The following is a 27890-nucleotide window of genomic DNA, read 5'->3' as shown; positions in this document are numbered from 1 at the left end:
TGATGTCTATGTGGAAGCGTGATTTGACGGGGTATTTTCATCTGTCAAATCATCCTACCGGCACGGCGTGTCCGCGGTGCAGGACACGCCGTGCCGGTGTCGTGCCAAAAAGAGATTGCCTGCCAGAATCTGATTTCTCCCCTGAAAATGGGTCTTTTCACCTGCCAAAAATTGATTGAAGGCCAAATACAGTTAATGAAAGGTTGTTTCTACCTAAATATGATTTGATCTCATTCTTGAGCTTCATAATCTGAAAATCTGAAGTTTCAGCGCTATCGCTGAACGGGCTGCTGTGCGCGCTCCCACGGCCAGAAATCAGATTCTGGCAGGCAACTCACTTGCTTTATTTTTGTTAGTGATGCCACTACTGTGACCACCAAATAATGTCGTTTTCTTGGCCTCCAACTCATCCACAACATCTCCATCTCGGTCTCCGTGAAATTTAGTGGCACGGTGGCTCGACACGTCTCATTCATCCTGACGCGCAGCGGGTGTGTAGAGGGCGGGATACGAGGCGAATTCACCTGCGCAACCTTCCAGCTGGAATGTGATTTATAAAGTGAACATTGCGTGCAAGTGTGCGTGCACACTGTTTTATATCCAGATTTTTTTTTTGCGCCTGCCATTTTCGGCTTTTGGGTTTACGTGCACTTTTAGTATGAATCCCCAGAGCTGTAATCCTGCACACGAAGCTTCCCGGTGGCTCCAGAAACCTGGCTGATGTTCCAGGATCCCCGTTCAGTTTTTTAAAGCACAAAACCATCACATGCAAGTTCTGACACGGTGAAAACATGACTTCGTATTTATTTACAGACAGAAGAAGAAGTAGAAGAAGAAGAAGGTTTCCATTCTCGCTGCTTCCTGATAAAACAACGGGCTGCCTTCAGATCCGGATGGTGTACGAGTCGGAGTGGGTGACGTAGCGGACCCAGCGCTGCGACGGGCCGGGCTGGACCGGCGACAGCCGGAGGAAGCGGATCTGTAGACCTGTGGCGGTGGACTTGGGCAGCTCGAAGCTCAGACCGACCGGTCCGATCTCCAACATGGAGGCGGAGCTGAGGCCGGGGACCTCCAGCTGAGGACGAAGGCGGGGTTTGGGGAGGGGCCAATGACATCAACACAGATTAATAATCAGGTGATTGGGCGGAGGGATCAGAGGAGAAAAGTTCAATCACCTTGAACAGAGCGGAGAGCTGGGTTCCTCCGGTGAAGCGGGGGATCTGCCAGAACACGGCTCGGCTCTGCAGCTTCAGCTCGGCGCTCTGATCCGGACTGCTGAGCTCCTGCGACAAACTGAACAAATGAAAACACAATGTTCAGCCGATGTGGACTCTAGTGGTCAGTAGAGGAAGCTCAGAACTGACTTCCTGGTTTGACCAAGCAACTGGACTGAGACAGAACCGGGGTTGGGATGGGGGGCTCAGAAATGCTTTCAGACATGATTTGATGGATAATCCTGACAACAGCCTTGAGCTGATGTAACTGTGTCATTTTCCGCACCGCTGCCTCCACTCAGAACATCCTGAACAAAGAGCTGCTCTCATCGGGGATTGAATCGTGCTTAAATCCTGCAGGTTGCAGGTTCTGCAGTCGGGTGAATCATTCAGGCAGCGAGGGGCTGCCCTCAATCACAGACCCTCTCTGTCTAAACATTCTTATGTAATAACAAGGAAACAGGGAGGCGTGCGCCAGTAATCCCACCAGTGGGCAGAGCCTGCCTGCTCAGAGGAGATCTTCTAATCCCAGATTAAATCCAGTCTTCTGTCTTCCGGCTCTGGTTCTTCAGGTTCTTGTTGACAGTTATTGACGTAGCAGTTCCCCCACCGGCCACTAGGGTCCAGATCCGGACCTGCGGTTCCTCTACTGACCACTAGAGATCAGATCTACTAGTCCTGGCTTCAGCTCTACTAGTCCTGGCTTCAGCTCCACTAGTCCAGGTTTCAGTTCTACTAGTCCTGGCTTCAGTTCTACTAGTCCTGGCTTCAGTTCTACTAGTCCTGGCTTCAGCTCTACTAGTCCTGGCTTCAGCTCTACTAGTCCTGGCTTCAGTTCTACTAGTCCTGGCTTCAGTTCTACTAGTCCTGGCTTCAGCTCTACTAGTCCTGGCTTCAGCTCTAGTAGTTTTTTTGTTTAGTTTTTTTTTTAAACTTTATTTAAAAGAATTATCACAAAATAGTATACAGGAACAGTATAAAAATAAAATACAGAACATGTGCCAGGGGTGATGTTTGTTATTCAAGAACATTGAACATATAACACAAGTCTACAGTTTTAATAGCCTTTTCATTTGTTGATTTAGTGATTAATTTTAAGTAAAGTTCAATTTCTTTCTGGAAAACATAAAAGCAAGGGGTTTTCCTTGAAAATGTACTCTTATGAATATGACATTTGGCATTCAGTTCTACTAGTCCAGGTTTCAGTTCTACTAGTCCTGGCTTCAGTTCTACTAGTCCAGGTTTCAGTTCTACTAGTCCTGGCTTCAGTTCTACTAGTCCAGGTTTCAGTTCTACTAGTCCTGGCTTCAGTTCTACTAGTCCTGGTTTCAGCTCCTCTAGTCCTGGCTTCAGCTCTACTAGTTCAGGTTTCAGCTCTACTAGTCCAGGTTTTGGATCTACTAGTCCAGGTTTTGGATCTACTAGTCCAGGTTTTGGATCTACTAGTCCCGTTAGGCGTGTTCCAGTCAGCTTCCAGATGTTTGCTCCGCCCACAACGTGCTGCTACGCAGCACAAGGAAGAAGATGCTTCAACAGACTCTTCAGGAAGCTGCGGAGGACGTTGCAGAGGACGTGTCCAGTAAGGACACTGTCCGTGCGTCCGTCCTTGGATAAAAGGCTGGTTAAATCATTATTCCTACATTTGCATTCTGATAAATGTTGGAGTGGAAACTTGGGGAAAAACAGGTTGAAGCTGAATTAATTTTCGCAAGATTTAAAAAGAAAAAGGCGTTTCTGATCTACTGTGTTGTTTGAACTTCTGACTGACACCCGCCTGAAAGTGCCGCTGTATCAGAGGCAGTTTGATTTTCATGACACTTTACTTAACAAATTTCTGCTTCCCAGTTGTGACGTCCTCACAGAGAGCAGGAACTGGTCTATCTCGCCTCTGAAGGCCACAGAAACAAACCCTGGACTCGTATTCAAATATTTCCGGCCCCCTTTTATCCTCGTACATGTGAACTCATTTCCATAACAAACACAGGTTGTCGGAGCTGCATTTGAATGTCGGAGCGTCTCACCTCACTGAGCCTTTGGGAATGGGGATGGTGGCGCAGACGTTGATGGCAGCGCTGCAAGATAAGACCATGATCTCATCAATAGCCTTCTATACAGTCATGTGCAAAGGTTTTCCTTCTTGTTGGAGTAAAAACATCCTAAAAATCACACGCCAGGTGGTTTGGTGTAAATACATTGGTGCAGACTGAAGAGGGGGAAACTGACCTCTTGGGCGGCAGGTCGCAGCGGAGCTTCATGTACATGAGCAGCCTGCAAACAGGAACAGGAAGTTACCGATGAAACATCACGGCAAAAAAGCGAGCAGCAGATGTGCATGAGCCGAGCTCAACACGGAGGAGACGTGCCACTCTAGAAACAACATTCCTGTGTTCATCGGCCTCCCGTCTCGGGAGGTCAGCGCTGCGACTCTCCAGCTATGTGCTGATTTCCCTCTTTTATCAAGAAGTTATGCAAGTTGAGGTCAGATCGCAGCGCAGCCCGCTCGGTCAGACGTCCTCCGCGTGTCTTCTTGCCAGTGTTTGGAATAATGTCAACAAAGTGTGTTGACAGAGCAAACATGCCTCTGTGTGTAGTTTGGGAGCGGGATCTGAGACTTCAGAAATGCTCCGAAGTTTTTCTGCAGCGTTTGAAATAAAAACTAAAGCTGACTGGATGTGTGCATGAACCCGTTTGTGGCTTTATTTCTTTGCGTGACACAGCTGGCCCAAATCTGGCAAATGCATATAAACACAGGCGCATGTGCCCGGTTAGGGGTGTGTTGGTTGTTTTTGAGTGACAGTCTGCAGCTCTGTGGTGTCAAACCACTAGCTGCCACTTTAGCCACATAGCAGTGAACTGAGTTGTGAAAAACTTTATGAGAAAGTATTTACTTGTTGTGTTTTTTGTACTAACGAAACACCTCGATGACCCAGAGTTGGCCTGGAGGAGCCTGACGGTGCGGCGTAGCTCAGCAGCCAGCTCCGCCCCTGCAGGACGCCAACCAGGGCTAACGATGACCTCCAGCTGCTTCATCGCCGACTCTGGTGGCAGCAAGAACAGCCAGTACCTCTGACCGTATGGAGCCAAATCAAGGCCAAAAGTTTTGCTAATTTGAAAATAAAATTTGAACCTGAAAATTCTTTTTTACAGTTTCAATTTTTTTTTTCTATTTCAAATCTTTTTTTCAGTTTCAGATCTTTTTTTTCAGTTTCACATCTTTTTTTTTCAATTTCACATCTTTTTTTTTCAGTTTCAGATCTTTTTTTTCAGTTTCAGACTTTTGGCCCCAATCTGGCGTAGGGGACGTGGCATCAACTGAGAGGGGCGTGGCATCATGAGTGACAGCAGAACAGAGAAGGCGGGGGACGATCCTCAGTCATGTTGCCTTCAGGAAACGTAGGTTGCAGAAGTTATCAGTAGAAGTGTGATTCAACACTGTATATACACTATATTCACGTGATTGGCAGTGGAAAAAACTGATATTAGTGACACATTTCTGTTTAAAAAGCTGTTTTAGACCGTACTTGGCACCAATCGCAGTAGAAAAGCAATAAACTATGGCAGACTGTACAGTTCAACAGCCACACTTTAAAGTTTGACATTTCCCACTTCCACATACTACCAAGTACGGTCTAAAACAGCTTTTTAAACAGAAATGTGTCACTAGTATCCGTTGTTTTCACTGCCAAAAATTGAAACTGTAAAAAAGAATTTTCAGGTTCAAATTTTATTTTCAAATTAGCAAAACTTTCAAGCTAACGTCAAAATGGCATCACCCAGAGCTCCAAACACTGCCCAGAAAACCTCAGAGTGATTTGACAGAGGGGTTTTCCAGGTCTTTTCCCGGTATATAAAAGGAAGCTGAGCAGAGAACGTGACCCGTATTTGAAGTTCGGGGGTTCTGACAGACTGAGCTCATGTTGAGAAACCCTGTCACAGCTCTGCTGTCAGAGTTTATTAACGTCTGTGTGACAAAGGCCTGATGTTTTTCACTTGAAACGCCTCGAAGCTTCATTCGGAGTCTGTACAATAGCTTTTCTGAAGCACAATTCCAGATAGAACCTGTTGACAGTTCTCAGCTCCGGTGAGAACCGTTGACGCCACCGAGCCGACACCCACTAGTACAAAAATAGAGCTCCAGCTTCAATAAAGCAGCATGAAATGATGGAGCATGGCGTGAACAGGGCGGGGGCCAGCCGACGCTCTAGCAGAGCCTTTCCTGTTTTCCAGCAGAATGTTTCCTGTACGACACTGATCAATGTCACGACTGAGAGGCACCTGGCCTGCAGACACGACTCGGACGGCCATGCCATGCCGTTTTCATCTTCAGCGAGGTCGCCGGTCTGCCCTCTAGCGGTGAAACTCCCTTTATCATCTCGGTGATAACTCTGTCAAAGCCACTATGTCGCAACACCACTTCTAACCACACGGGGGCAGAATCCCTGGCGAGACTGGCCAATGAGTCTAATACCACTTTTTCCTACTGAGATGCACTACAATAAACTGTAGAAGAAGAACTGGACACACCTCTTGTGATGTCATGCACCAGTTTCTGAAGAGTGCCACCATCTTACTTCCGCAGTAAGTTCCCCGACTGACCGCTACAGGCTCCAAAAGCCAGTCCATCTCCACTGACCTTCGTGTTAAAATGTCCAACTTTAGAGCAGAAATAAACCTGTTTACAGTTTGGTTCAAAGAATTTCTGTTGTAAAGTTGAAAATTTTCGTATGGAGGCTACAATGGAGATGAGCCCGTTGGATCTGGACCCTTGAGGTCTTTAAAGGAGCTGCAGGTCTGGATCCAGGTCCTAGTGGTCAGTAGAGGAACTGCGGCTTTTTGTATTTCAGTATTGTCTCAAACTGTCGACACTTGGTCTTGTTCCAGCGGCATACATTTTCCTGCGATTTGCTGCCCTCAAGTGGTCAGAAGTGGGATTTCTACATGGAGTGACTTTAAACTCTTTGGTGCCAAGTATAGAGATATTCTGAAATATTTTGTCCTGTTTGTAATCATCATGGAATTAAAAACTAATGTTGCTTTGAAAATAAAAGCTTAAAATGAAACCAGAGAGGTCCAGTGAAGCGTACAGCTGTGTCTTAAAGGGGACCTATTATGAAAAACATGTTTTTTCTTGTTTTAACATATATAAAGTGGTCTCCCATCACCCTGCCAGCACAGAAAAGATGATACCCCATGAAAATCTGCAAGGTCTGCTCCCTCCCACCTTACAGAGTCCCCCAGTGTCATGTGGTTTCTGTGAGCCGTTTGGATTTGTGCATTTTCTTTACGTCACCAAAATGCAAACCACGCCCTCGGTCTCCTCCGCTGCTGAAACCACGCCCACTACCAGCTCAGCCGGCCGGAGCTCCGCCATTGTTTACAAGCGGTGACTGTTTCCACAGCGAGGGAGAGTAGAAATGAGGTTTTGCATCGACATTTACCCTCATAAAAGGATCAGATCCAACAGCACGGACCCGGTAACTGCACACGAGTCAGCGGTATGTTCCGTTTTTTTATGTCATTTATATTTGTCTATGAGTATGATCTTTGCATGGGCTAAGTATTTAGCTTAGCTCCGGAGCCCCAGCGCCGCATACGGACCGGACCGTTGAGGAGCTCCGGCTCTGGGGGAGAGCCGGCTCTCCCCCAGAGCCGGAGCCGGGAGAGCCGGCTCCGGGCTCGGGGGGGAGCCGGCGGCTCAGTACCGGAATACATTTTTCTTCTGTGGTTTCAGATCTTTCAAGCACCTGGAGCTGTTCACATTCAGAAGACGCGCGGTCCTTCCTTGAGCCAGCAATAGTGCATACATTTTATTTATATATTTTAACAATAAAGTTGCCATTTGTGAAAATTCAGTGTTGTGATTTCTTTACAGTTAACAGGATTCATTTGTCTTGTAACATAAGAAGTGAAATGATGAGGAATTGGAGTAAATAACCGTGGTGTAACTGTTTAGAATTAAATTCAATCTTCCTGTTTGAAGACGAGGTGACTAAAGGCTGATTTATGGTTCTGCGACACCAACGCAGAGCCTACGGCGTAGGTACGCATCCATTTAACGCAGAACCGTGGACACGCTTTGCTACGGAGCGACGCTTTGTCTCCTCCCCTGCTACACGTCATTCAAGCAGCCAATCAGCGCAGAGCCTCATTATCATAGCCCCCACCGCCCTGAAAATGAGCCACAGAAAAAGGCTTTATTATCTGTAAAACTATAGACATGGCCCAGAGGCTGAATTTCTGATTTAGGTAGAAAAAACAAGCTTTAGATTGTTTTTAAGACATTCAAGGCCTGTTTAAAATATACATTAAATGCCATAATATGTCTCCTTTAAGTCTTTACCTTCCTCCGCTGTCTCGCTCGATAGTCGGGAAAAGCCGGAAAGGTGGCGCTGATGGCAGGTCGTCGCTCAGCCGGTACTGCATCACCGTTTGCTGCAACAGAAGAAGATAAAGAGTTGGTTCAAGCAGACGACTTCAAAGCGGGAGGCAACTAACTGTAATTACAACATTCATTTCTTAATGATATCAAGTATCCTTTTAATTCTGTAGTTTCAAAAAAATTAGACAATCACATTCCAAGATTTCTATATTAACATGCAGAGAAGACAAGATCTTATTTTAATGAGCGTAACGTTCTCCTGTTATGACGATATGAGTGTTGTAAGTTTTAAATGTCAATTTCATACATATAAACAAACGTTTGTCCGTCAGCTGAATTTAAATGAATATTGATGTAAACAAACTGACACAATAATACTAAAAAGCATGTTCTCGTCTTACTAGTCAAGTTAGATCGGTCTGCAGGTTTCTTGTCATAATTCTAAAATATTTAAATATCAAAATAGATGCTGATACTCTGTGACACTCAGATGCTCCGTTCGTGGACGTTTACGCTCACATACTGCTGGTATCGTATCCAGATGCCTACGGGCTAGGGCTGGGCGATATATCGAGATTTCAATATATATCGATATATTTTCAAAAGCGATATGGTACGAGACAATATCGTTTATATCGGGGGGAAAAAAAAAAAAAAAAGATTTTGATATAGCTTATTTTGTGACAAATTAACTTGAATGTTTTATTTGAGATTTGCACAAATGTTTTGTTATTTGCACAATTGTCAACCTCAGTGGAAAAGTCTGCCTGTTACTGTCTACATTGTATTAATTGCACAGTGTATTTTAATTTAATTGTTATGCAGGAAAGGGATATTGGTTTTATTTTATTCAAGAAGCATTTTTATTCTATATATGCAGGCAGTTTATTTTTATTTAATTTGTTTTATACATTTTGATATTGTGCAGACCTCTGTTAATAAAAGGTACCTGTGTGACATTTGGCACGAGGCTTTGTATTAAAACTGACTGTTTTTTTAAGGGTTTGCCTCAGAAAAAATGAAGCTAACAGAGATGCTATGCTATAATGCTTTGGGGGAAACCCCAATTATGGCACAGAAAAAAAATCAATATATATCGAGTATCGCCATTCAGCTAGAAAATATCGAGATATGACTTTTGGTCCATATCGCCCAGCCCTACTTCGGGCCTCTGGGAGCCCAGAAAAAACAAGTCAGTGCTACAAGTTAAATCTTAATACTCAGTAGAGCAGATGTGAGCTTTGAGGTGAGAGCTGTGGTCCAAACTAACACCAGCGCGGAGGTTCAGGACAGATACGTGAAAGGTCAGCACCTCTCCTTGGCTGGGGCAAAGTCGGAGGATCCGGTGGCTGTCGAACTCGTCCAGTTTCACCACCTGGTGGAAGCTGCACTCGTCCACACGAACCGCAGCTCCGTAACCTGAAGGGGGACAAACACGGCTCATTAGAAACTCACAGCAGCTGAAAAACTGAAGGCCGACTGCCTTGTCCATGTTAAGGTCTTCACACGCCGCCGGGACCAGCGCAGGCTTCAGGTTTCTGGCATCACCGTGGCGTCGCGAGCCCCTTTTTCCATTGGCAGATAACCCGGATATACCGACCTCTGGCTTATAGAGACAAAAATTGACATTCCAGCTTTTCAATTTCTGACATTCCAGTTTCTGGACAGACGGACCAAGATTCCGGGTACTGGATATAATAACCAATATTCCAGCTTCTGGACACAAGGACTGACATTCTGGCTTTTGGACACAAAAATTGACATTCCAGCTTTTCAATTTCTGACATTCCAGCTTCTGCACAAACAAATCAACATTCCAGCTTCTGAAGACAAGAAGTAACATTTTTGTTCATTTTAATAGATGTTGTTTATTTGAAGTTAAATTATTAATTCAAATAAATCAATCAATAAAAATGGCACTGATATCGTATCAGTTCTCAGTACCAGCCGAAACCCAAAGAACAAGAATCAGAACCAGAAAGAAAAACTAAGTGTATGACGACATCTGGACGTGTGATTTTTGGGCCGATTCGTCCGACTCACGGCTCACTGACGGGTCGGTGACAAGTTGGCACTTGATCTTTCTGTGTCAACGAGTCACAGACTTGTGTGTGTGTGTGTGTGTGTGTGTGTGTGTGTGTGTGTGTGTGTGTGTGTGTGTGTGTGTGTGTGTGTGTGTGTGTGTACCTCTGAGTTCCGACTTCCCGATGCTGAACTCTTCGTTCAGACCGATCCGCATCTCTGTAAGTGAACGCAGAAATGAACTGAGGAAACTATTTTTATATCAATAATTAATAAATTGTGTTGGAGAAATCAATAACGCTCCAGGAACGGTCGGCGTGTGTTCAGTCAAAAAGAGCATGAACGCCCGACTGGTTTTCTGCATTGATCTGCCAAAAAATCTGATCCGGATGCCCAACATGGAAACATCATCCCGCTGGTGAAGCACGGCGAGCAACGGCCTCAAGGAAAACTAAATCCACGTTGTGGAGTCCAGACCTGAACCCCACAGAGACGCCGTGGAACGATCTCCAGAGAGACGCTCTCACCGGACGCCCTACAGATGTGTCTGAAGCAGTTCTAGACGGTGGAATGATCCAGAATTCCTCGTGAACATTGAGCCGCTCTGATCCAGAAGTCCTGGAAGATCTATGTGAAGACAGAGCTTCAACCAGCTGCAGAGGTGTCAAGTAACGAAGTACAAATACTTTGTTACCTTACTTAAGTAGACATTTTGGTTATCTATACTTCACTGGAGTAATTATTTTTCAGACGACTTTTTACTTTTACTCCTTACATTTTCACGCAATTATCTGTACTTTTTACTCCTTACATTTTAAAAACAGCCTTGTTACTCTATTTCATTTCGGCCTTTAAATAAAAACTATCCAGTTAAATTGCTCCATCCGGATAGAGTGAATTTGGTTGTGGTTGTTTCAGATGTTCTTGTCCAGTTTTGTTCTTACATCCGTTCCCTCAGATTCCTGCAACTAAACTTGGATGTACATTCCAATAAAGGTTAGGATAAATGATAACATGCCTCTGAAGTTTGACTTTTTGCACCATTACAATACTTATAGGCAACTAGTCATCATATCTCCTGCTCTCTGAAACCCATGTTAATTCTCAATAGTACACATATATGGTTCTTTAATATATTTGCATTATACTAAGATGCATCATTTTCAATGGCTTTTGTCCTTAATGGCTTTTTCCCCCTTACATTACTTTTACTTTTACACTTTAAGTAGTTTTGAAACCAGTACTTTTATACTTTTACTTGAGTAAAAAACTTGAGTTGATACTTCAACTTCTACAGGAGTATTTTTAAACTCTAGTATCTATACTTCTACCTGAGTAATGAATGTGAATACTTTTGACACCTCTGACCAGCTGATAACTCTGACGGTTCACTCCAGAACGGGTCATGTGTAAAGGGTATGGTCAGGATCGGATCAACTTTGATAATAAATGTGCAGAAAACCAGCTCTAAGGGGTTCACATACTTTTCTCAGGACCTTATCTACGTGGGTCCGGGAGCTGGAACCATCTCAGAAGTTTGCTCTGAGGTCTGAACACACACCGTCGGGGTTTAAACGTCTCACCTGAGCAGCTGGCCATGTAGCACTTTACTCTGATCTCTCCCTCCACGTCCGCTTTCATCAGAACTCCCTGCAGGACAAACCGGGTCATGAGGTTCAGTCAGTGTCTCATGAAGAAGATCTTTGTGGGGGTAAAAAGGACCGACTGAAGCATCAGCAGCAGAAATATGAATTTTTATTCAACAGGTTCTTTCGTCTACGAACTTTTAAACACTGAAGCAGAAACTTGAACGTTGACGACAGCGATTCAGAAATGGAACCAAAACAGCTGAAAACCATGAAAATGAAGTACGCAGTAACAAGACTCTGTTGTCTGGTATCGTGGTGTTCACCACACTGAACATGGACCAGAGACACCAAAGGAGACAGTTGTCTGAGGACACCAGGAAGAACCTTCTAGACCAGGGGTCGGCAACCCAAAATGTTTTAGAGCCATATTGGACCAAAAACACAAAAAACAAATAGTTTTGTATCAGCCTTAGAATGAAGGCAAATGGCGAAAGGAGAAATGCAGAGAAAAAAGTTGAATTGTTGAGAAAAAAGTCAAAATTTCGAGAAAAAAGTCGAAATGTTGAGAATAAAGTTGAAATGTAGAGAAAAAAGTCGAAATGTCGAGAAAAAAGTCGAAATGTCAAGAAAAAAGTGAAAATGTTGAAATTAATGTTGAAGTACAATTTCGAGAAAAAAGTCAAAATGTCGAGAAAAAAGTTGAAATGTCGAGATTAAAAAGGAAAGGAAAAAGGAAGAAAAAAGGCCAAAAAAAGGAAAAAAAAGAAGAAAAAAAGAAAAAAAGGAAAAAAGGAGAAAAAAAAAGAAAAAAAAAAGAGAAAAAAAAAAGAAGAAAATAACCTTTTTGAAAAAGCTCCAGGAGCCACTAGGGTGGTGCTAAAGAGCTGCATGTGACTCTGGAGCCGTGGGTTGCTGATCCCTGTTCTAGACCAGCATGTTGGAAGCTAGAAGACCGTCTCCAAGCAGCTGGATGTTCCCATGACAACAGTTGGACATTTCATTCAGAGTATTAGGCTCCACAAGACTGTAGACAACCTCCCTGGAAGTGGACACCAGAGGACAACTGAAGACAAGCCGAAGAGACGGATAATACGAACGGAAACCAACAACACCAGAAGAACACCCAAAGAGATTCAAGGTGACCTCCAAGGTCCAGGACCACCAGCGTCAGTCCATCCATCTCTGGTGGAACCAGAGTGGACCACCGAGGAGGACTTGTCCCTTGGACAGACGAGACAAAACTGGAGATTTTTGACATCATCTCTATATTCACAGATGTAAAAATTTGTCCTTCAAAGAAAAGAAGACTGGATCTGCTGTGAAACATGGAGGAGGCTCGGTTCTGTTCTGGAGCTGCTTTGCTGCATCTGGTATTGGGGGTCTTGAATCTTGAAGGTCCAATGAAATCTCAAGACAATCAAGATGTTCTAGAGCAGGGGTGTCAAATGTGCGGCCCGAGAGAGATTTTCATGCGGCCCGAGAGAGATTTTCATGCGGCCCGCAAGAAGTTTCCAACACAAAAAAACAAAATGTTAATTTACTAAAAAGGAAGGCATAAATAATTGCCATGAATCGCAGCATATCCGATAATATATTTCTTCTACAAATCCATCGTTATTCCACAAAGAGAGCAGTTTGACATTTTTTTAGTTTTCTAGAATGCATTTGCAGATTTTTATTTCTTTGTAGACGGTCGTTTATTTTTATTAACTGACTACTATTATATATTTTCGCAGGAAAAATATCACTGCTAAAAAAGATGATAAACAAGATATTTATTCGGAGAATTTCAGTTTTGAATACGAGGATAGTGACAAAGTAAAACAGTTAAAAAAGAAGTGCTGACTTTTTCGGCACACTGGCGTAAATATCCGCGCCAATTTTTAACAATAAATACACTTAATTGTACTGGAAAAATCTCTAAATCACAAAGAAACACTATCGGATTTCATAAGAAAGATTGTGCTTTTAATTAAATTTCTTATAAAAAAGCGAAATATATAAAAAACATACTAGTTTCTGTTTATCTTTGTAAAATGATATTAAAAGTAACTTACATAATTTGAAAAAAAAACAAGAAATTTCAAGAAAAGATCCCGAAGAAATATATTTTACATAATTAGAGTGTAAACAAAGTGCATATTTCCTTTAAAATTAACTAAACTGATATTGGATTAGATAACAATAGTAAAAAAAAAGAATTTGTTTTTTGTTATTTTGAGACAAATGTGTCAGAACACTTGGTCTCAATTGCAGATCACAGGCCCTCCAACACCATAACCAACCAAAAAACACAACTACAACCAGCAAAGAACCTCCCAGAACCAAACACTGGACTGTTCTGAAGTGTCCTATGGGTCCTGGGAAGAAACCTTCAAACCTGAGACAGCTGGAGACGTTTGTCCATGAGGACTTACAGAACTTTATTCAAATGCAGGTCCCGAGAGCCAGAACTGAACTGGGTAAAAAGGCGTTCCCTTTTTCTGCCCCCTCAACCTGGAATGATGCGCAGAAGGACTTGAAATTGGTTGATCTAGTATCCTTGGGTAAATTCAAATCCATTTTAAAAGACAGAGAAATTAGCTCTCTCGGTTCTTGCGACTGCCCCGTTGTGTAAATTTTACTATTGTTTTACTATTGTTTCCCCGGAATGTGTGACTGACTGTCTGTGTTTGTATCTATGTATTGTTGTATTGTTTTTATGCTGCCATTTTGGCCAGGTCACTCTTGAAAAAGAGGTTTTAATCTCAATGAGTTTTTTACCGGGTTAAATAAAGGATATATAGGACCAGAACACCTGGCTGCAGGTGGACGGGTCTCTCTGAGACAGGGGTCGGCAACCCGCGGCTCCAGAGCCGCATGCGGCTCTTTAGCGCCGCCCTAGTGGCTCCTGGAGCTTTTTCAAAAAATGTTTAACATTTTTTTTTCCTTTTTTTCTTCTCTTTTTCCTTTTTTTCTCTTTTTTTCTTCTCTTTTCTTCTCTTTTTTTTCCTTTTTTTCTTCTCTTTTTCCTCTTTTTTTCTTCTCTTTTCTTCTCTTTTTTTTCCCTTTTTTTAATTTTTTTCTTTTTTTTTCTTCTTTTCCTTTTTTTCCTCTTTGTTTCTTCCTTTTTCCTTTCCTTTTTAATCTAGACTTTTTTCTCGAAATTTTGACTTTTTTCTCGACATTTCGACTTTTTTCTCAACATTTTGACTTTTTTCTCGAAGTGCATAATGAAAAAAACATCTTCCCCCAGTTATACAGTAACTAATATAGCTACATGCAGCATGTGTTGCCTTCATTCTAAGGCTGATACAAGACTTTTCATTTTTTGCGGCTCCAGACAGATTTGTTTTTTGTGTTTTTGGTCCAATATGGCTCTTTAAACATTTTGGGTTGCCGACCCCTGCTCTGAGAGGACGCCGGGTCCATCGTTGTGGTCCAGGACCGTTTCATTAGTCGGTTTTTAAATGATCCAGCTGGACCGTAATTCCTCAACGAACGTCAGGTCCAGTAAATCAGGACAACTGCTCAACCGGTCGTGTAACAGAGCATCACTTCTGCGGCCCCCATCGTCTCCGCGGATGGCTCCGCTACAGTATTGATCGCGTCGGCGCCTGAACCTTGGGCTCTGTGGTTTCTGGGAATCGGCCGCATGGACAGCATGATCACTGAAACTGGAAACCGACAGGAGAACGTCTCCTGGAGGTCTGGACCTACACGTGACATTTAAATATTTCACAGACGGTAAATGTGGCGTTACTCACGTTGGAGCCGATGATGACTGACATCCTTTCAATCACATCCACAAATATCTCGCTCTTCCCTCCCTGGAAGAAACAACGCACACTTGTAACACAAGCAGCCCAGTCGGAATCTGACTATTTTCTGGAATATGTTGGCGAGATTCAAATGCACAATCTGCGTGGACAAAAGCGTGAAGATCGTAAGACATTTAGATGCACAGGTTTGGATCCTGACTAACAGGCTGCTGGTTGAAGTAATGAGAGGTGAGTCAGCGGCGCTGCTTAGGTGACGCTTACCTGCTCTCTGCCGGACTGGATGGGTCTGGCGGCTGCAGAACTCGGAGCTACTTTACTCTGTTGCGTCTCCGCTCCAAACTGCAGACAAACAAGAAGGAAATACCAGCAGCCTAAATCCAGGACCATGGAGGAGGAACCGGCTGATTTAACTACCAACTCAATAACTCGCGTAAAAAAACTCCTGGGTGTGAAAGTATGTCACCTGTTCAGGTTGTCCAACACAAAACCACTGGGTTTATGCATAAATCACACTGGCAGAACCAGCTGCTATAGCCATTTAGATTGAACCTGATCAAGAACCGATCAGTTTGCTGGGGCTCCGTCTCAGAGCCTCCAGGTCTCACTGAACCAGGACGCTTTGTTCAGTTTCCAGCAGTTGGACCAGACTGAGGTCCAAAGTGGACCAGGTGGTCCAAAGGCCAAAGGTGGAGACGTTTGGACTTCATGTCCAGAACCATGTTTGGAGAAAACCAAACGGCATTTCAGCAGAAACCCCTCAGACCTGCTGTCAAGCACGGCGGTGGGGGGGTGATGGTCCGGACCGGGACACCCGTCAGTTATAGCCCTTTTGCACTAGTCTCGCTTCACCTCGGTTCTAACCGCCACAGCCCCGTTTTGCCCTTTTGCACTAGGGGCTGAGACGGGTAGAGCTGCTCCAAGCCGATACTTTTTTCTGTAACCATTCTAGCGAGGTTCTATACGGGCTGAGCCGGGACTATTTCTGACGTCACCACCCTCCGCGCCTCTGATTGGTCGGGGGGCGGGGCCGTCAAACGTTTGAATCAGGAAGCGGGAGTCAGAGCGAGGCGACTCGCAGCGATTTTATTATACAGCACAAACGTCTGTTTGGTGATCCAACTCTGAGGTGCAGATGTTCATAAACCTGGTGGCTGTTGAGAAAATTAAAAAAGAGATGTAGACGGGCTGTTTTTTTCTCAGCCGCTCGCGGCTCCAGCTGATTTCTCATCTGCGCTGACACAAACAAAGGTGTTGCGCAATCGAGTACGTCACAGCAGATTCACCCCACCCCCCCCACTTCTCACCTGGCTGTGCAAAAACACACGGGTGGAGCCACGTCGAGCCGAGCCGGGCTGAGGCGAGACTAGTGGAAAAGTGGCATTACTGAGTGGACCACCAAGTCCGGCTGAAGAACCTCTACTGAGGGTTCCTGCTGCTGGGTCTTGATGGTAATCACTATCAAGTAGGGATGCCCCGATACCGATACTGGTATCGGTATCGGGGCCGATACTGCCCTCATATACTCGTACTCGTACTCGCAAAAAGTCTCCGATACCATGCACCGATACTTGTAGTTACTGGTTAGCGCCACTAGGGGGAGATGTTGAGCCGCCCCATGGCTCCCCGGGTCAGTCTGCAGCCTGGCTGAGCAGCAGCAGCGGAGCTGCTGCTCTGTGGCTGTAGCCAGCTGTTCCATGTTTCAGTAAATTCTATCTTCCTTAATTATACAAACTGGACGGTTGAGTATTACCCTTACTCACAGGGAACTTTATTAAACACTCCACGTAACTCACAGTACAACACAAACAATCCCATTGTTACATTCCGGTTAGCCGTTAGGATTGTTTATGTTCTTCTTCTTCTGCTCAGTTTTATTGGCGGATCGCAACCAACTTTAAGGTCCTACTGTACAAGAGTGTGTAACAGAATTTCATATAGCCTGTTTTTTAAATTCTATTAGATTGTTTATGTTGTTTCACATGGACGGCTTCAGGTGAAGCACCGCACATGCTCAGTTGATGTACCTGCAATGAGACTAAAGCGCGGAGGAAAGCCCTGCTGGCTGAGTTTTGTTGAAAATTGAATTTCTGTTGCAAATAAAACCTGTTTTCCAATTCATTGCATTTTTCATTGCATTTTTAGCCTAGTTATTTTTGTGGTAGAAGTATTGGATCGGTACTCGGTATCGGCAAGTACACAAATTAAAATACTCGTACGTATCAGGGCATCCCTACTATCAAACATAAGTATTGTTCTCTTTTTGGCTTCAATGTTGTCAAATAATTAATGAAATAATGAAAAAAAAAAGGTTTCAAAGACCTTTCAGTGACCTTTGACCTGCAATCTGGTCTACAAACTCTGGCACCGAACGTGCAGCTGGATCAGTCCCCTGTGATTTTAACAGTCTATCTACAAACTGCACTCCAGCATTCTAATATGGGTTCTGTCCGACCCGCAGACAACGAGGCTGAAATTCCCAGGAAAAGTGGGAACCAGCTGACAGGAAGCAGATAAGGTGTGTGGAGACCTCTGTGGGTCAGAACCAGTGTTGGTGTGAGAGTACCAGTCCCACGTTGCTGAGGTCAAACAGGCTGAACGGTCTGGAGGAAACCGCCTCGGTCTGGATGAAGTTCTTCAGGACGTCCGAGGACGTGGTCTGGATGTAGCCGTAGTCCTGCCAGAGACACAGACGGACGGATTATCTGGTGGAAGAGCAGATCTGCATCGTTTCATGTAATAATAATAATTATAATATAATCCGCTGCTCCACCAGCGCCCCCTTCACTCGCGATACTGTCTTAAAGTTTCTGTCGTTACACATTAATAAGCTACAGTTCCTGGTCGCGCTGCGTCCTCACAAACATTTCCTGCATGTTCAGTGTCTCCTCTGAAGTGACGAGAGGAAACAGGGTGAGAGCGAGGTGAAACCTCTGGAGGGAAACAACCACAAATCCTGCCAACGGTGGCGGGATTCTGGATGCTGACTGGGCTCTGCTGGTGCTTTTGTTCTGAAAATAACAGGAAGGCAGATATCTGAAGTGCACTTGGAGGACCTGCACGAGCCAGATGTGCAACACGGGAGACCGAGCTGCAGCAAGAACTTCGTTATCAGGAGTCGCAATAAAACTGCAACTCTACAGGAAAAGCAGCTGTTTTTAAGGAAAGTTTAAAATGTGAAAGTGCAAACAAGCAAAACCAAAGAACATGAACTCGTCCGGTCCAGAGACGACAGGACCGCTGATGTCACACAGACACAACCTGCTCTCTAGCGCCACCAGTGGCCAGAAACTCACCACCACCTCGTCCAGGAGCTCGTAGATGAGAGCGAAGTTCATCTGCACCGACTTCTCCGAGAGGCTGCCGCAGTAATCCTTCACCAGGGCCGTCAGCCTGAAACCACAGACCAGTCACTCCTCGGCCCGACAGCCGCCTGACGCTCTGCAAGTCACAAACTAACCTGTTGAGGAACTCGACGATGGTGAACGGCGAGGAGTCGGACGTTGTTGTAGCGACCCAGTAGAGTCCTCCCTGTCGGATGTGGACGAAGTGGAGATCTTTGTGGCTCTGCAGGACAAAGGACAGCTGTGATGATGCTGAAGGCCTCGTCCAACAATAACACGGATCTGTGCCCAACTGTGATGAGAACTCCTCTGTAGACCAGAGTCTTCTAGAGACAAATGTGAGGACATCGGTCTGACAGATAAAGACGGGCTGAAACCGAGTCATGTGACAGGAAATGATGCCAAACACAGCAGCAGATCTACATCCAGCTGATGGAAATAAAAGAACACAGTTTCTGGAAAGTAGGAATGGGCGATATTTTACCGTTCACGATATACCGTCAAAAGAATTCCTCGCGATAAGAATTTGTCATGTCGCGGTAAAAACGATAAATTCCCGTTGATGATGTTTTTGTGTGAAGCTGATTTTTGGAAGGAAGGAAGGAAGGAAGGAAGGAAGGAAGGAAGGAAGGAAGGAAGGAAGGAAGGAAGGAAGGAAGGAAGGAAGGAAGGAAGGAAGGAAGGAAGGAAGGAAGGAAGGAAGGAAGGAAGGAAGGAAGGAAGGAGAGAGAAGGAGGAAAGAAGGAAGGAAGGGGAAAAAAGAAGGAAGAAAGGAAGGAAGGAAGGAAGGAAGGAAGGAAGGAAGGAAGGAAGGAAGGAAGGAAGGAAGGAAGGAAGGAAGGAGGAAGGGAGAAAACAAGGAAAGGAGGAAGGAAGGGAGAAAAGAGGAAGGGAAGAAGGAAGCAAAGAGCAGGAGGAAAGGAGGAAGGAAGGGAAAAAAGAAGGAAGGAAGGAAAGAAAGAAAGAAAGAAAGAAAGAAAGAAAGAAAGAAAGAAAGAAAGATAAATTCCCGTTGATGACAAACATGGCGGATCTGAGAGCAAGATAGATTCATAGTTAAAAAGGTGGAGTTGAATTGGTATTTTTTTTAACGTCATTTTTATCGTTATCGGGATAAATGCCAGAAATAATCGTGATACATTTTTTAGTCCATACCGCCCATCCCTACTGGAAAGTCCTGGTCAAAGTCCAGTTCCTGCTACTGAATGGTAACACAGGAGGGTTTTCGTGTGAAGCTGCAGGTAGCACACCTGTGCTATATCACACACAGATAGTGATGCTGTTACCATGACGACCGGAGGCTGATCTCCCGTCAGGGCTGTGACCTTCTCGTAGAAAATCCTGACAACATCGCTGCCTGCTTCTCCGCGGACTGGCAGTCCAGTCAAGGTCCACTTTCATATGGGACACCACACACACACACACACACACACACACACACACACACACACACACACACACACACACACACACACACACACACACACACACACACACACACACACACACACACACACACACACACACACACACACACACACACACACACACACACACACACACACACACACACACACACACAGTTTTCAAGCTTTATTGACGGGGAAGGTATCGATCAGCGGTTTTCTCAGGATATTTGCAGCTCTGCGATGAGAAGGATACAGTCCTTGTAGATGAGGTGGTCGCCCTTGGAGGACAAGACGAAGACCTGAGAGATCATCTGGCTGAAATAACAACAAGACAAGAAGAGATGGCAGATTTCTTAAATGTTGAAAGAGCAACATGAGGAGAAATAACGTGGCGCCCATGTCTGTGAGGACAGAAAGAATTGTTAACGCTGTTGTTGTCATTTTTTTATTAACCTTTATTCATCCCACAAGGCGAAATTTTATTTAAGTAATTTAGCTCAATAACACCCCCATTTCTATAGAAAATAAGAATGGAGCTTAAAAATACCAGGACATGAACTTCAGCCCTGACAGGGCCAACTAAAGCAGCCACAGGTATAAATCACTTCATCCACGCTGGATCCCGGCAAATAACTCCCCAAGTCCGTCGGTGTCACACGCACACACTGCAACACCTGTTAATGACCCTTCAGTTCATTGAACTGAAAGGTCATTTTTAGATGAGATGAGACATTTTAAAACCAGTTACGGCTGGTCAGAGGTATCAAGTAATGAAGTACAAATACTTCGTTACCTTACTTAAGTAGAAATTTTGGTTATTTATACTTCACTGGATTAATTATTTTTCAGACGACTTTTTACTTTTACTCCTTACATTTTCACTCAATTATCTGTACTTTTTACTCCTTACATTTTAAAAACAGCCTCGTTACTCTATTTCATTTCGGCCTTTAAAAAAAAACTATCCAGTTAAATTGCTCCATCCGGATAGAGTGAATTTGGTTGTGGTTGTTTCAGATGTTCTTGTCCAGTTTTGTTCTTACATCCGTTCCCTCAGATTCCTGCAACTAAACTTGGATGTACATTCCAATAAAGGTTAGGATAAATGATAACATGCCTCTGAAGTTTGACTTTTTGCACCATTACAATACTTATAGGCAACTAGTCATCATATCTCCTGCTCTCTGAAACACATGTTAATGCTCAATAGTACACATATATGCTTCTTTAATATATTTGCATTATACTAAGATGCATTCATTTTCAATGGCTTTTTTCCCCCTTACATTACTTTTACTTTTATACTTTAAGTAGTTTTGAAACCAGTACTTTTATACTTTTACTTGAGTAAAAAACTTGAGTTGATACTTCAACTTCTACAGGAGTATTTTTAAATTCTAGTATCTATACTTCTACCTGAGTAATGAATGTGAATACTTTTGACACCTCTGCAGCTGGTATCATCTCACCCACCTTATGCCAATTTATTTCAAGGTCCAGACAACGTCAATCATTTGTTGAGCATGTGTATCGCGTTCATATTATACTTGTAGTTTAAGTTTAAGTATCTTAAAATGTGAATGTGACTGTACAGCTGTTCGGCCTGCAGACACGGGCATAATAATCTTTTAGTAGGAACTTACTCACCTAATGTAGACTCGTAGGTAGACTGAGACAATCCAGAGAAAATATTATGTTTAGATCTCGTTTCGACTCTTAGAAATAGATGTTAATAGCAAAGTTCGTCCAGCTGGACATTAAAGTATATTTAAAATGATACAAACCGCCATGGCAGCGGCTTGTTTTAAACTGGTCAAACGTCAAGAAACGGACTGAATGTCAACTTGATACATTAAAAGCTTAGATGAATTGAAATGATATTAAAAGGTGCAAATCTGTCAGGTTGATGTTTATGAACCGGGTCAACACAAGCAGCTGCGAGTGGCGCAGCGCCGCCTGGTGTCTGGGCGGGAGAAGTGCAGGTTTTACCAAATAATTTAAAATATCAACAAGGTTTTTGCTCGTTATTTAACCATACATTTGCTCTACGGTCGGTTTCACAATGTAGGATTTTTATTTAGATTCATAAGCAGTAATTTTTTTTTTTTTTTACAAACTTTATTCAACATTTCAAATTTACAAAATTCCTTTGAGTAAACATTAGTTTGCAACTGAAACATAAGTTCACAACACACAAGCGAATATGTAACTATACATTTTTTGCAAGATAGACTTCTAAAATTAAATAAAAAGAAAATAAATAAAATAAATTAAAATAATCACAAAATAAAATAATCACAGGGGTTGACATTTCAACAAAAATGTATAAGCGTAGCAAGATTGTATCTTAAAAAGCAAGAGACTCTAACATGGTTTCACATAAATCATTTATAGACTGATTTTCTTTTGAAAGTACCTTAATAGATGTTATATAACTTTTTATTTCGTTTTTAAAACATACTATGGAGGGTTTGCTGTTTTTCCATTTATTTTTATGTATATGATATTTACCCAAAATTAGAATTATGTTCACCATCTTGGATACCTTCTTTGGCAGACCATCCATATAAATTATGACCTGAAACTTGCTGAACATACAGTTGTTGATCCCAATCTTTAACCACCGATAAACATCTTGCCAAAAAAGCTTTGTGACCGAACAAGAAAAGAATAAGTGTTCAATTGTTTCATGTTCTGTTTTACAAAATATACAAGGATCTACGTCAAAATTGAACCTTCTCCAGGGTTTCAGCGGCAGGATAAATATTGTTTATTATTTTAAACTGAATTTCTTTTGCTTTGGGTGAAATTGGCCATTTAAGGTAGCTGCTGTATATCTTTGTTAACGTTACTTCAATTTCTGTTATCTTTATTTTTGTTGATTTTTTGATATCATTGAATAGCTTTTCTTTAAACACATTTCCAAGTACTTTGTTATTACATTTTCTTTCACCAAATTTCAATTCACCGACTTTTAAATCAGGCAGTTTGACAATTCACATTTGAGTATGTAAGAATATTCATAAGCAGTGATATGTACCGTAAAACACAAACCCTACTTGTAGTATTGACATCCAACCAGCAGGCGGCAGCAGAGGCGGAACATGGCGGGAACTAAAACGGAAGTGGCTTACGTCACATACGTCATTTCCGCCGGAAAGACGGTCTGTTGTTTTACAGTTGAATGTTTCGGTTAGTTCACCATGAAGTAAGTAGATCTTTTTACATTAACCGTCTAATTCCGTATTTCTATAGTGTTTGGTTGTATTTCATCTCCTCTAGGCTGGTGTTGTTCAGCCCTGCAGCTGAACTTGAACGATATTTCGCCCCCTTACGCCCTCGTGTACAAGATTCCGTTGAAAAATAAATTCACTTTAACGAAATCCGTTCATTTTCAGGCAGAAATACTTCATGAAACAAAACTAACATAGGTGCTTTGCAACTATGAAAACCTGCTGTTGAATTCGGCTTATGTAAAGCAGCCAATGGTTTTGTGATTTATTTTATACTAATAATAATGGATTAGGTTTATAAAGCGCTCCCTATGGGCTTAAGTGTTTGATTTATAATTTGGTAATAATTATAAAAACAGTCTCAAACTATTTATCTTTGATCCACAATGAAATTAGATCCAGACGCCAAACCAAAGCAGGAAAACACACCTAATGATTTACATTTGAGGTCTTCTTTATTTTATATCTATATATTTAGGAAAATTCACTAGTTTTAATAGAACCCAAACCACGTGACCCACTGACTCCAACCAAACATGAGAATAATCAGGTGTACTCCTTTTTCAGGGTTCCTCTATGTTGAAATAATCATTTGATGTTTTTTTTTTTTTTATTTTTTTAATTTGCTGCATGCATTTTTTTCAAATAGTTTCCATTTCAGAAGCCACGAAGACTGAAAATCAATTGTTGTATGACAAGAGACTAGTTTGGAGCAGGTTTAAGGTTGATGTTTTCTTTAAAAGAAAAAAGCTCACAATAAAAAGATGCACTCAAGTGGACATAAGAAAAAATATCCAAACCTGTTGCCAGTTATTCATACTTGAACACCAGTTTTATGCCTGATATTGTAAGTTAAATAGCAGAATAAACGCTCATGAATCTGAAATGGAGCTGTTTAATTACTCAACATCCTTCCTGTCCGTGCTCTGTTTTCAGTCCGCTAACGAAAGTGAAGCTGATCAACGAGCTGAATGAGCGTGAGGCCAGTCTCGGGGTCAGGGAGTCGGTCTCCTGGCACACTGAGTACAAAGACAGCGCCTGGATCTTTGTAGGTGAGACAGTCCTTACTCAAAAACCTGCTATACCCTTATTACTTTCACAAAAATGAAGCAAACGTCATCAAATCATGGGAATACTAAGTAGAAGAAGAAGTACCCCATGATTCAGATTCAGTAGCCCGCAGATCCAAAAGTAGACTTCATCGGTGTCTCTTGGAGGATTTCTGGTTCTTTCCATTGTTCCATCGACTCAATGATTGATTCACAAGTTGATTGTTTATTGGTTGTGTCCTGTAGGTGGGTTTCCCTACGAGCTGACCGAAGGCGACCTGATCTGCGTCTTCTCTCAGTACGTATCATCATGCTGCATTAGCTCAGCATTAATTATGAATAAAATACCAGAATTAACTTCCATTCCGTTTTGAATGAACCCGTCAGGTACGGAGAGATCGTCAACATCAACTTGGTGCGTGACAAGAAGACGGGGAAGTCCAAAGGTTTCTGCTTTGTCTGCTACGAAGACCAGAGGAGCACCATCCTGGCTGTGGACAACTTCAACAGCATCAAGGTGACGTCTGAGGGGCCACGTCTGTCTCAGAGTCTGATTCAGTCCTGGAAGTGAATTAATTCAGCTCATGTACTGACCAATAGGGACCACCGTTCTGGACTAGAGGAGACCAGCTAGACTGTCTTGAGCTTATCAGCCTCTTCGGGCAGCTGGATCCTCCCGTCTGGGGACATTCACCTTGAATTATTTCAGGATCTTTCCAAGCCGCAATTGACCTGGCGGCGATGGGCCCACTGGTCACGAGTTTAAAATGTCGTTACTGAAACAGGCGGTTTCGATAATGTTCTAGTAGGTCTTCGTTCACAGCACAGAAATCAGCGTGGCGCTCAACAGCTACTGGTGACGGATCAGCTGGCGTTTTTAGATCAGACCTCGTTATTACTCATGTTTGCCGCTGGTCAGTAAGGCGTGTTGTTGGTTCCTGAAGGTGAGGTGAGACGACTCGGGAGGTGTTATCGTGGTAATATGACGGTCCAGTGTCTGTCTTCACCAATATCAGAAGAGCTGGATGATGCAGGAGATGGAGCATGTGGCGCATCCATCCTGGATAACAGCAGGATTTATGTAGAGACAAATATGATCAACGGTCTCACGCTGCCACTCCGGCTAGTGTGATCGTTGATCCCAAATTAAGGTCTTTCTGAGATTCTTCAGTTCAATGATCCGAGTTTTGTGCATTGCTGTTATATGCTGATTTATGACGTCCGTCTGAGGACGAAGAGCTCAGGGACATCCTCGTCTTGTCATCAACACGACCCGCCAGCCCGTGTCTCTTCTGTTTATATTAGTCCTGACCCTCAGGTGAGTTATGGGCGGGGCCAGCTCGACATCACCCCGTTGGGGTGTCCAACAATAAAAGGGGCTACTGACTGTCAGCTGTCAAAACGCCTAATTACATATAATAATACATTTTATTTAGTGGTGCTTTTCACGTCACCTTACAAATATTGCTTTATTTAATTTTACCTGAGGAGGTTCATAAAAACTCCCCTATACAGCCGTCATGGATGTGAAATCTCACGATCGACCCCAACTGCTTCTGAACAGACCGTAAACATGTTTTTCTGCGGGTTGGACATTTAAACATGGATGGATGGATGGATCCGGACCCTGGTGGTCGGTAGAGGGTCCGCAGGTCTTCTTTCCTGGTTTGCATCAAGTCCAAGAGGACCTGGCTAAAGCCTGAGTAGAAAGTGGAGCTCCGCTGTAGACCAGGACCCTGTGACCTCCACTCTGAGGTGCTGATGTCTCAGGGATCGCTGCTCCGTAGACCGGAAGTCACATGGTCCCGGTCTGGAGTGGAGCTCTGTTTCATGCAGCCCGGTCTGTCATCAGCCCTGAAGTCAGAACGTTGTCCTTTAACTCTTTAGCTGACTCAGTCCTACACACACAAAATAGGCTTTTTAAAAACGTAGAAATGAAGACGTTTCCTCGACTGATCTCTGGTTTGCTGTTTTCATGTCAGATTAAAGGTCGCACCATCCGTGTGGACCACGTTAAAAACTACCGTCCTCCTAAAGATGGCGAAGACATTGACGACGTCACCAAACATCTGCGGGAGGAGGGCTGTGCGCCCACAGTCCCCGTGCCCTCCTCGTCCTCAGAGGAAGACGAGCAGTACGTCATACCTGTGAAGAAGGCCAAAAAAGGTGAGGTCACTTCCTGTTGTCTGAACGCCGCATGCTGCAAGACGGTTCTAATGTCACCTCCCGCCCTTTTCTGTCTCAGACAAGAAAGAGAAGAAGAAAAAGAAGAAAGAGAAGAAGAGGGCGGAAAAGGAGAAAGAGAAGGAGAAGAGGAACCGGGCACCCTCTTCTTCACCATCTCCTCCTCTTCCTCCTGCAACCGCCAGAGTCAAAGAGGAGAAGCAAGACGCTGCCTACGACAAGTACAACCAGAAGAACGTGTCCGGAGAACAACAGAACGGACAGAAGGTGAAGGAGACGGAGAGAGTCCGAGAGGAAGAGGAGAGGAGGAGGAGGATGGACAGGGAGAGAGAGGAAGAAAGGAGGAGGGACCGCTGGGAGACGGATAGAGACCGAAGAGATGATAGGAGGAGAGAGATGGACAGAGACAGAAGAGACGACAGGAGAGACGACGGGAAAAGAGAGATGGACAGAGACCGCAGAGAGATGGAGAGGCGAAGAGACAGAGATGCTGACAGAAGAAGAGATGTGGATAAAGACGACAGGAGGCGATAAATGATCATAGAAGACGTCGGCCGGATATTTAGAACCCGAATTATGCTCCACGTTTATTTGTACTTTTCCAGTATTTTAACAGCGCTGGTTTGGGTCCAGAGAGACCGGTGTCCCCCCATGAGACCACAACAAACCCCGTTAAAATCCACTGCTGTATGAGAAACGAACCAATCCGGTCGTCTTACGAGTGAATCTCACACCTGTGTTGTTTGGAGTAGTTTTGTAATTAAAATGTCACATTTAAACATTTGTCTTTATTTACAAAAGTTAAAAAGTGCTACTTTATTTTATTTCAATAAAAACGTGAAATTTCTTTTTTTTTTTTTCTGTTAAGCAGATGTACTTCTGCTGGACTAAAGGGTCTGTCGGTTAAACTGCGTTTATTTAAATGTTTCTATACCATATTCCCCGCAGTTTTAAGACATTTCAGAATCTGAGGTTTGAGTGGTTTAGTTACATCAATTAAATACTTTATAGCAGAAACGGTTTAAAGCAGCACAACGTAACTTTCAGCTTTTGAGTTTGGCGGCATCTTTTGGACAAAATCGGTAGTGTTTTACCAGAAAGAACACTACGTTTCCCATGAGCACCAGCGCGTACTGCCGGAAAACTCCTGTCCCGTCACTGCATTTGTTTTGATGAGAGGAGACGGGACACTTTTCTGTTTCACCAAGTGAACAGACGGAACGCAAAAAAAAGATGTTAAACTGCTGGAAAGGAACTGGAATTTACCGGGATACCTTAAACAAGGAAGCCAGGGAGCGGTATATGGAGAAAATAATGATTATTAACGGTCTGGATCCATATGAAATCCCTACTGAAGAGCCATGTGTTTCAATAAATTTGTATAATAGTACAACATACAGTACATGTTTTGTATCCCTCTTACTTCTCTTTTTTTTTGACTGCTATATTATGCTGAAGAGGCTCCGAGGCGTGAGCAATATTTTTGTTTTCCTCGTGAGATTATTTTTTTTCCCTCTGCAGCTACAAATAAGAGTTAATATTTTTTCCTCAACAAACTAGTTTTATCTGAAGATTGGGGTTAATTGCACCGCAGAGAGCTGGCCAGCAACTGCGTTTAGCTGGAGAAGTGGGGAATAAAACCTGTATGAATGATCCGACCCGTCTGTGTGAGTGTTTGTGGTTTAAGGCTGTTTATGGTTCTGCGTTAA

At 43.3% G+C, this 27890-nt stretch overlaps 2 protein-coding genes across 2 annotated transcripts; one reads left to right on the top strand and one right to left on the bottom strand.

The window, feature by feature from the left end:
- Positions 1 to 762: 762 nt before the first annotated feature.
- ap4m1 (adaptor related protein complex 4 subunit mu 1) lies at positions 763 to 21630 on the bottom strand. Its single transcript, XM_061740435.1, has 16 exons — positions 21363 to 21630; positions 19969 to 20030; positions 19593 to 19678; positions 18423 to 18529; positions 18259 to 18355; positions 17529 to 17639; positions 15227 to 15304; positions 14951 to 15013; positions 11199 to 11265; positions 9781 to 9834; positions 8906 to 9012; positions 7555 to 7646; positions 3438 to 3482; positions 3236 to 3286; positions 1176 to 1293; positions 763 to 1075 (listed from the first exon to the last, which is right to left on the bottom strand). The coding sequence occupies exons 2-16, from the start codon at positions 20024 to 20026 to the stop codon at positions 884 to 886; spliced, it is 1326 nt and encodes a 441-aa protein (XP_061596419.1). The 5' UTR covers positions 20027 to 20030; positions 21363 to 21630; the 3' UTR covers positions 763 to 883.
- A 1225-nt stretch (positions 21631 to 22855) lies between these two features.
- rbmx2 (RNA binding motif protein X-linked 2) lies at positions 22856 to 27551 on the top strand. The gene is made up of 6 exons (XM_061740434.1): positions 22856 to 22923; positions 23885 to 24000; positions 24244 to 24295; positions 24385 to 24514; positions 25980 to 26163; positions 26243 to 27551. Exons 1-6 carry the CDS (start codon positions 22919 to 22921, stop codon positions 26713 to 26715), a joined length of 960 nt encoding a protein of 319 aa, XP_061596418.1. The 5' UTR covers positions 22856 to 22918; the 3' UTR covers positions 26716 to 27551.
- Positions 27552 to 27890: the final 339 nt, after the last annotated feature.

Source organism: Cololabis saira, chromosome 14 (assembly GCF_033807715.1).
Source record: "Cololabis saira isolate AMF1-May2022 chromosome 14, fColSai1.1, whole genome shotgun sequence".
In the NCBI taxonomy this organism is placed as follows: Eukaryota; Metazoa; Chordata; class Actinopteri; order Beloniformes; family Belonidae; genus Cololabis; species Cololabis saira.
This window is presented reverse-complemented; position numbering and strand designations above follow the sequence as displayed.